The sequence below is a fragment of the Oncorhynchus keta genome, chromosome 18 (genome assembly GCF_023373465.1).
Source record: "Oncorhynchus keta strain PuntledgeMale-10-30-2019 chromosome 18, Oket_V2, whole genome shotgun sequence".
In the NCBI taxonomy this organism is placed as follows: domain Eukaryota; kingdom Metazoa; phylum Chordata; class Actinopteri; order Salmoniformes; family Salmonidae; genus Oncorhynchus; species Oncorhynchus keta.
The window spans coordinates 3060071-3069590 of record NC_068438.1 but is presented as its reverse complement, the minus strand read 5'-3'; the positions used below and the strand labels follow the sequence as shown (position 1 = coordinate 3069590).

General features: G+C 42.0%; 1 protein-coding gene across 3 annotated transcripts in view; it reads right to left on the bottom strand.

Moving 5' to 3' along the window:
- Nucleotides 1-684: 684 nt before the first annotated feature.
- Nucleotides 685-9520, bottom strand: part of LOC118397062 (NADPH--cytochrome P450 reductase-like) — a 39474-nt gene continuing 30638 nt past the window's right edge. For all 3 annotated transcript variants that reach the window (XM_035791475.2, XM_035791478.2, XM_035791476.2), the window contains exons 4-16: nt 8655-8783; nt 8047-8196; nt 7423-7547; nt 7012-7101; nt 6793-6891; nt 6424-6540; nt 6115-6233; nt 5581-5762; nt 4990-5139; nt 4034-4301; nt 3702-3847; nt 3136-3221; nt 685-2982 (exon numbers count right to left, since the gene is read on the bottom strand). In XM_035791475.2, coding sequence (XP_035647368.1) covers nt 2838-2982; nt 3136-3221; nt 3702-3847; nt 4034-4301; nt 4990-5139; nt 5581-5762; nt 6115-6233; nt 6424-6540; nt 6793-6891; nt 7012-7101; nt 7423-7547; nt 8047-8196; nt 8655-8783 — 1806 coding nt within the window. In that variant the 3' untranslated portion in view covers nt 685-2837. The remainder of the gene's footprint in view (nt 2983-3135; nt 3222-3701; nt 3848-4033; nt 4302-4989; nt 5140-5580; nt 5763-6114; nt 6234-6423; nt 6541-6792; nt 6892-7011; nt 7102-7422; nt 7548-8046; nt 8197-8654; nt 8784-9520) is intronic.

The following is a 9520-nucleotide window of genomic DNA, read 5'->3' as shown; positions in this document are numbered from 1 at the left end:
AATATTTTGTTTTGAGGGATTTTTTAGAGAGAAAATTGGTTCTCATTTTGTTGAGTCCAAAATAACTCATATTACATCCAAATCTCATGTCTCTGCACTCAATTATGTATTTTTTCCACTGTGCCATACATCCATGTTTGAATGATGCTCTTTACAATCAAAATATGGACAGTAGAACATTCTTTCCAAAAAATTGTGCAGAGACATCCAGAATGATTTCTGATGTAATATGAGTTGATTTGGAGTGTTTTATAACGTGCTTATAATGCATTGTAGTCTATGGGAAGTGATGACAAAACAAAATATTAAAAAACTGTTTGGGAGATCAACTACAAACACAGAAAGAGTAACAAAGCCACATGTAAAAACGTCCCCTTTAAAGAAACAAAATCTCTATATATTTCTGGTTATCAAAGTTAGCCGATTGATCCTGCTTTGTAGTATACCCCCTTGTTGACCTTTTGTGTGTGTAATATACTTAAATTGATACTAGTTGTGACCAGTTATTATGCCTGTTCATCTCTGGTAAAGGGTAGACAGCAGCCACGTAGGGCCTCCATCCATCAAACATACTTTAATCCATCCGGTCTACTTGCATCCATCCATCCTTCCATTTAATAATTGAAAATAGCAATACAATTTCATTTTCAAAAATTTGATCAGATTAACAGGACATGAACAAACTTGACTATTTATTCAATATTTTTTATTCATTTTAAAAAGACATGCCAAGTTACATTCATTCAGTTGAGACACGTATTACTTTATCAAATGGAATGTGGACAAAAAAAGTAACAGGAATGGAATTAATCTCTTCACAGAACATGTTTTCTCTCCAATATTTTTGAAAAATGTCAGTGAAGTGAACAAAGGATGCCAAATTTAAAATGGGAGACAGTTGAAAAGAGGTGGTAGAAAATAAATCTTGACAAGTTTGAGCAGCATCCGTCACATTTAACACCCATACATAAGTGTGATATATCATCCAGTGATTAGTGTGCAATAGTACAAAGAATATGAAACAAAGTTGACACTCAAAGCCAACTAGCTGTAGAAATCTACATTCTCAGGGCACAGTGCTAGGTTTGCAATGATAAAAAAAACATGTATATTTGAATGCTTGCTACTACGTATTCAGTTTTTGTTTCATCGTAAACTGGATAATGCCGAGTATTTAGGCTTTCAGGCTTACTTGTTTTTTCTATGTCAACCATTTGCATTGCATTGCCATTTGTTGTCACCAAAGCCCCATATACTACCCATCACTGCGACTGGTATGCTTTCGTTGGCTGGCCACGACATATTCGTCGCCAAACCCACTGGCTCCAGGTCATCTATAAGTCTTTGTAAAGCCCCACCTTATCTCAGCTTACTGGTCACCATAGCAGCACCCACCCCTAGAACGCGTTCCAACAGGTATATTTCACTGGTCATCCCCAAACCCAACACTTCCTTTGGCCGCCTTTCCTTCCAGTTCTCTAATGCCAATGACTGGAACGAATTGCAAAAATCACTGAAGCTGATCTCCCTCTCAAACTTTATACATCAGCTGTCAGAGCAGCTTACTGATCACTGTACCTGCACACAGCCAATCTGTAAATAGCACACCCAACTACCTCATCCCCATATTATTACTTACCCTATTGCTATTTTGTATCTCTACTTGCACATCAATCACTCCAGTGTTAGTGATAAATTGTACTTGTAATTATTTCACCTCTATGGCCTATTTATTGCCTTACGTCCTTACTCTTCTACATTTGCACACACGGTACATAGATATTTCTATTGTGTTATTGACTGTACGTTTATGTGTAACTGTGTTTTTGTCGCACTGCTTTGCTTTATCTTGGCCAGGTGGCAGTTGTAAATGAGAACTGGCCTACCTGGTTAAATAAAGGTAAAATGAAAAAAAATAGGTAATTTTTGCATAATGTATACAAATTCTACAGGGAACCTAAAAATCATTTTCATTGATATTTATATTTAACAAAGGCAGTCTTGTGGAAAATAAAAGCTAATAATTTCTCCTCAATAGAGGGATTGACTACTTATTTACAACATTATACTTTTTTCATGCCTTGCTAAAGGTTACTGTGATTGATTAGAAGTGCACAGTAACATCCTCATTGCATAAAAGGCTATATATCCCTTATCCAAATGCAAAAGGTAAACAAACACTAATATTTTCAGTTACTGATTTCGGAGACAAAAAGATCTCACCTTTTATTTCAAATCAAAAATATTTATAATGTATTCTGAATACACTTTTAATACCCAGATTAGGTAGGTCAACTTCCTAAAGAAAAGACTTGCACTGTATGAGTTTTGTATATAAGCCCACCCCCCCACTTTGCACCGTACAATTATGTACAGCTATAATATATTATCTCACTCACGATGTCGACAAATGTGATACTACATTTGACACTGCCAAACTGATGGCCGACTGACATAAAATGTCCAATCAGAATGGAGGATAACCAACCATTATTGTGGTGCAAGAGTGCTTGTGTTGCTCCATGGAAATAAAACAACCAGAGATGACGGCAGCGATATCCTTCCCCAGTGGTCACAAATCCTGGTCCCAGAGAGCTACAGGGTGTGTAGGCTTTTATTCCAGCACGGCACAAACACACCCATCTGAACTAATCAAGGTCATGATGATAAGCCAATCAATAGAATCAGACATTTTAGTGCTTGGCGGAAACAAAAGCCGGCACACCCGGAAGCTCTCCAGTGCCAGGGTTGGTGACCCATTATAACCATTACTGACACAAACAACAATGCAAGTTTAAAAACAAACAAACATAGGATGTGGTTGCATCCTAGGGGTTTTAGCTCCAGACGTCCTGCGAGTAACGTCCCTTGGTCATCAGTTTCTTGATGTAGTCGGTGGCCTGAGTGCGTGTCATGCCGCCCAGCTCCTCTGCTATCTCATAGAAAGCTGTCTGCACATCCCTGGCCATGTTCCGCGCATCCCTAAAAACAGGAGCATTTCTCTAAGATATTTGTCTTTTAACCCTTGTTGGAGGATTTTGTGAATTCAGGAGTGCTTTCAAGAAATATGTCAACTCAATTTCTATCAACTTTATTGCCAAGGGGCAAATGTTACTGGCGAGGATCCTTCCTTACCCGCAGATGTATATGTGTGCGTTGTCTGTGTGGATCTGCCTCCACAGGTCCTCCTTGTTGGTCCTCAGGAGATGCTGCACGTACACCTGGAGAGACGGTGAGAGGAAAGAGAGATCTGTCATCCTCTTGAGCTTCCAGTCTCCTTCAAACAAAAAACTGATCTTGCAAAGAAACGTGTTCCTCTTTCCTTGTGAGGTGAGGCAGCAAAAACACAATCCCTCGGGTATCCTCTGAGGGATAGCCTAGGACTGTATGGAGTATGTGTTGACCGTCCCCACTAATAGTACACCTAATGGTACAGAATCAGACATGTATAGATAAAAGGTCTATACTACCAACAACCATGATCGGCAACACTCAAGAACGCTATGGAAATATGAGTACAATTTTGTCTTGGTGTCCCAACTGCAGGGTGTGTAGGCTCAGAAAACAATATGGCTGTATGGTGGTCTATGACTATCTAGTCAATAAACATGTCATATTCTAGCTACCAGAAAAGTATTGTTCACCATTTTAAATAAATGTTTTTTTAAATAACTAATGAATAACTAATAAAACAAGTATACCTTTTGCTCTTGGTCCCGAGAGAAAGCGACGTTGAGCTTCGTGATGACACCCGTCTTTTCAGCCTCCTCCAAATCCTCCTGGTACAGATAGTCTTCGTTCTTGTGCCTGCAGCCAAAGTACAAGACCGTCTCCCCCACCTCCTTGCCTACAGGAAAAAGCAGACCAATTGGCTTACTTGTATCCATACAAGACAGTTAAGGTGCTTTATTTTAGTCAATGTCACACAGAACATGACAACTCCTAAAGAAAGACTATGCAGCATAACAAACAATCAGGAAATCGACACTTACACAAACATTTCCATGCTTCTATTACGGTGTCTACCATGTACCTTGCTCTTTGAGCCACCCTCGCTCCTGGATGAAGCCCATGAAGGGAGCGATGCCGGTCCCAGGACCGACCATGATGACTGGGTTGCTGGCCTTGAAGGGCAGGCGGAACTGAGACTTGCGGATGTACATGGGGACTGTGGACTTGTGGCCGTTGTCCGCAACCAGTTTGTTCTTCAGCCAAGTGGTGGCCACTCCCTTGGTGAGGCGCCCCGTTTTAGTCGTGTACTCCACCAGCACAGCACAGATGTGGATGCTATTGGGGTGGACCTAGAAAGAGAAGGCATCATTAACCACTGTTTTTAGAACACACTATTGACCTACAATGGACGCTTGAAAGGTCCAATGCAGCTATTCTCAATTCAAATCAATCAAAAATAGCTTCTTAGAAAAGACCAATATGTCAAACAAGAATTTTGCTAGGACTGTCTGGAAGTGGTTTGAGTGGGGAGGGAAAAACTGAAAATGTGCTGTTATTGGCAGAGAGGTTTGGAATTTATTGGGCTATTAACGAACTTACCGGATGGTGATGTCACCATGGAAGTCCAAAACAGGCTGAAATTTTAGGCTCTCTTTTCAAACAGCTCTTACACTAAAAGGGAATTAACATAATTGTCCCACTTTCAAAGTATTATTCCAACCTCAGTGTGGAAATATATATATAAAACACAGGATGATAATTGTTTTTGACTGCAGTGGGCCTTTAATAAAACTTGGTCATTTGACATTATTTGAATATACTTCCTAGTGGAAGACAGCATCCGCTAAATAACTATTGTAAATGTAACATGAAAAATAACTGTATTCACCTAGGAGGAGCTAGGGTGTGGGGTCATTAGGGGTGATGTACTGGGGTATATTGACTAGAAATCATACGAAATAAATGCCTGTTTAGTTTTTTTTCTGTTGCAAAACGTTTTGCTACAATGCATGGATACACCCCTGTATATAGGCTCACTTTGGAGGAGGAGGCAATGGAGTAGTAGCGGGCCTGCAGGCGGGGCATGAGCTCGCACAAGTGGTCGATGGGAGGCCGCAAGGATGGCAGATCCTCCAGGATGGCCAGGATGTTCCTGTTGTCTTCCAGCACAAAACTCTGGTACAGAGCCTAGTGGAGACCACAACAACAACAACACTCAGCTGGGATAACATGGAGTAGGTAGAAGTTGCCCTTAACCACTGATCTGTAGTCAGGAATCTGAGATACACGAGGGTCGGATATATTTACCATCCTCCAAAATTGGTTAAGGTTGGAGTTAAAATGATCCTAGATCTTTGTTTAGCGGAAACCTTTCACATGGTGTTATAGGCTTATCAAGGTTGGGGTCAATTTCATTTAAATTCAGTCAGGAAGTACATTTAAATTCTTATTCCAATTTTTCTCAATGCTTTCTCAAGTTTGCTTCCTGAATTGACATTGAATTGACCCCAACTCTGACGCTTAAGCATACTTTCCCACTACCAATAACCCATCTTCGGTATGTGGAGGTAATCTTGACTACTTTGATTCAAATAGGAGTAGAGTTAACACAGTCTCAGAGCCACACACCTTGCCCTCGGGAGCAGATGAGGCCATCTTGCGCATGTTCTCCTGGTCCTTGGGGTCAGTGGCGTACTGGGCCAGCTCATACAGGACGTTGGTGCGAGGCGGATGGATGATGTCCAGGTAGTGGGTCAGAGCCGTACGGTAGGTGGTGGGGCAAGGGAATGGGTGCTTCTTATTGGACTCCTCTGATAAACGGCATCAGATAACATCACATTAACATTGGTTATACATTAAGGGACAGTTTCCCAGACAGAGATTAAGACTAATCTTGAACTAAAAAGTCATCTCAATTAAGCTTTTTATTTTTAGTTCAGGACTAGACTTAATCTGGGTAAGGCAAGCCAAACCTAAGACTTAAGAGTAATAAGACAGTTGGTGAATACACAAAATGTTCTTCTGCTTCAAAAAAAGTCAATACATTGAGAGTAACATTTCAAGAGATGTCCAAACAGAACGTGTGTGTTTAAGGATCTTCAAAAGACATTGCGAGATATTCGGAGGACTGAGTCAAGGTGTTGCGTCAGGTCAGTGCCGTACCATCAAGGTTATTGAGAGAAATAACCGTATCAAGGTCCACGCCAAGGATCTGTCCCAGCTTGTTCACGATTGCTGTGTCATTGGTGGGATATACGGCAACGTGGTCTCCCGACTCATATCTACAAAGACAGAATGACAAAGTGTTTTTTTCAAGTAATCTTTCCACTATGTGAAAAGGCATAATTTCATCCAAGAAGTGTAGCCTATTCCTTTTAAGGAAATATTGTCTGGGAGGTAGAGTTAGATTGGTAACTACACAGAGACAAAGTTACGTCTCTCTCTCTCTCTCTCTCTCTCTCTCTCTCTTACCTAATCTTGGAGCCTGTAATGTCGACTTCAAGGTGCATGAGATGCCTGTTGCCTGCTTTGTTGAGCTTGCGGTTAACAATGACTGGAGCCAGGAAGGGGTTTTTTGCATCAAAAGGCCTGGGGGAAAAGGATCAATAGAATTTCAAACCAGTGAATTGTGCACATCAGCATGCAGAGACAACATAAGGTAAATCATAGAGGCGAACATAGATGGATGAAGCAGTGTTGCGCTTCAGCATTCCAACAAAGAAATCCCCTTTAGCTCCACTAGGGGTAATACTTGTTTTGAGTGAGATCTATAAAACATGAATTAAACTCTGTAGCAGATATTGTAATGACAAATGAAGATGATGGGGTAAAATAACTCACGGTTTCTGGGTCTCAAAGCTCTTCAGACACCCAAACTCTCCTGTGTAGACCTTGTTCATGTTGATGTCATTGTGCTCCTCGAGCGCGTACTGACGAATGCTAATGTAGAGCGAGAGGGCCTACAGTTAATCTGCAAATCACTCCTTCCATACTCTTTGTGTATGTGAATTGTGGAGGGAAATCTTTCATGTAAAAAATACAATAACTTGGGCTAAGTACCTGGAGTCCTCTCCTGAAGCCTCCACTCCAAAGTGCTCGCACATGGCTGGCCAGAACTGCTCCCTCCATGTCACAAAGTCCTCCTCCAGGCTGAACAATGAAAAGCAGCAGAAAACACCCTCTTATTTTGATCCCGACATCAGGGGTCTGAAAACATCGGTCACACTTTGATTCGGGAGTGATCCAAGGTTATGTACCAATTATTTCTCCTTCCTCACAAAGTGTGCACTCGTTCACTTCCCTTCACTGATTTGAAAGGAAATTGCTGGTATAAGAAATATGGTGGAAGCTTCCATTAGCCCATGCCTCCACTAATTCAATGCCTTTAGATTTGTGGGAAGTAGTAAACAAGTGCACTCTTCAGGATAAAGGAGATATTGGGACGCACCCCTCCGACGCAGCCTCACTCACTTGCCGTCGTCATCTCCCATGCCCAGGTCGAAGACCCTCTTGGCTCCCAGCTCCTCCAGCCTCTTGTCCACATACGCACCCATGGCATTGTAGTGTTCATATGTCTTGTTACCCAACGCAAACACCTGCAAGGAGAGTCAACATCATGTCAACATCAGTTCAACATATTCAATATAAGATAGTATCCTATATACACAATATTTAAAACACAAGACACACAGAGACACGCACACACACTGAATGCAAGCTCCCGCAGCTCGTACATTGTGAAAGTTTATCATCTTGCACTCAGTGTAATTAATGCTGTCTTTCTAGTCTAGGACAGAAAGACAATGGCAGGGAGCGAAAGGAGCCCAAGTGACCTTTCAGAGTGCCTGGCCAGATTCACTAAAGTCAGAAGTTAAATACTTCACCCCATTGAGGGCAGGACCGTTGGATCGACCCCAACAACGCCCAACCAGCCAGGATGGCACGCATGTCAGCTATGGCCGAAGCCAGAATTCAACCATACACATAAAGCCTATTTTTTGCATGTTGTCATTACGTTTTTCTAGGACAAACGCTGTCCCTGATTATGAATGACGGGGAGGAGAAAGAGAGCGAGAGAGACAAAGAGATGCTCACGGTGTAGTTGACTCCATTCAGTTCCCCGTCACACTCCTGCAGCCAGTCATAGAAGTCCTGGGCATTGTCCGTGGGGTCTCCCTCTCCGTACGTGGCCATGCAGAAGATGGCCAGGGAGTTGTCAATCTCAGCCAGACGGGACAGCTCACACTGTGAATTAAAAGATGCCAGGACATTATAGAGATTTGCTATTACACATGCCGTATGCCATTCAGGGCACTAGTAGCTTTTCAAAAAAAAAAATCAATTTTTTGGCTCAAGAGACTAATACTGATCTGTGCTATAAAGCCTGTGTAAAAAGCAAACAAACCATGACTGAAGCGAATCCTGGACCAGTGTGAGTTGCGGGTCCAGGACCAGAGTACCAGGTTATTGTGATGCGGCAACACGAGTCGCATGGTACTTTTTGCCCGTTGTAAACAAGCTAGCTTGCTAACGCCAGGTAGAATGCAAAAAATTGCACCCAAAAGCGGTTATTATCAGGTCTTGTGAAAATACAATAGTTGTAAAATTCTCAAACGAGCCAGGAAACTGGGTACCGAATTTCAACGCCCTAAAAGCGTTCCTTTGAACTATATAATCCCTGATATAGAAATGTCGTTAGTTACCATGTCGTATTCCTCGGGGTCGGCTGCCATACCCTTCATACCGTAGCGCTGCGCGTCTTTGGACAGCCGGTTGGCAAACTCCTCGCCCGTGCCCGTCTGAGAGCCGTAGAATACCACAATGTTCCTACCCTGGAGAGGGAAATAGCAGCAACAGTTGGAATGAGGGCCAGGAGTTTTTTTACTGACCACATGACCTGGAGCCAGGAAAAAAAACTCCAGGCCATACTTATAACCAAATCCCAACCCACCCTGCTGCCATTCAACTTTTTTCTGTCCAATAACGATGTAAAATATTACATAATTCAAGTTAGAGCATTGTGTTCTGTGATAGAATAAATACACTAGGAATAGATTCCTAATATTGAGTTGCACCCCCCCTTTTGCCCTCAGAACAGACTCAATTCTGTCGTAGCATGTACTCTACAAGGTGTCGAAAGCAGGGATTCTGGCCCATGTTGACTTTAATGCTTCCCACAGTTGTCAAGTTGGATGGTGGTCCATTCTTGACACATACAGGAAACTGTTGAGCGTGAAAAACCCAGCAGCGTTGCAGTTCTTGACAAACCGGTGCGCCTGGCACTTACTACAATAGCCCGTTCAAAGGCACCAAAATCTTTTGTCTTGCCCATTCACCCTGTGAATGGCACACATACATAATCCACGTCTCAATAGAGTACCACAGTATGAGTCATAATACCCATAAAAACAGTGGTCAAACAGGGAAATAGTTGTTATTCCAATAGTTATTCCACCATTCATTTCTCTCACTGGAGATATTACAAACACATAAAATAAGGGTTTAGTGAAGGTTACTCTGGCGTGACGTTTTGATAACCATTTCAATCTCTCTAGGACAAGCTGACTTT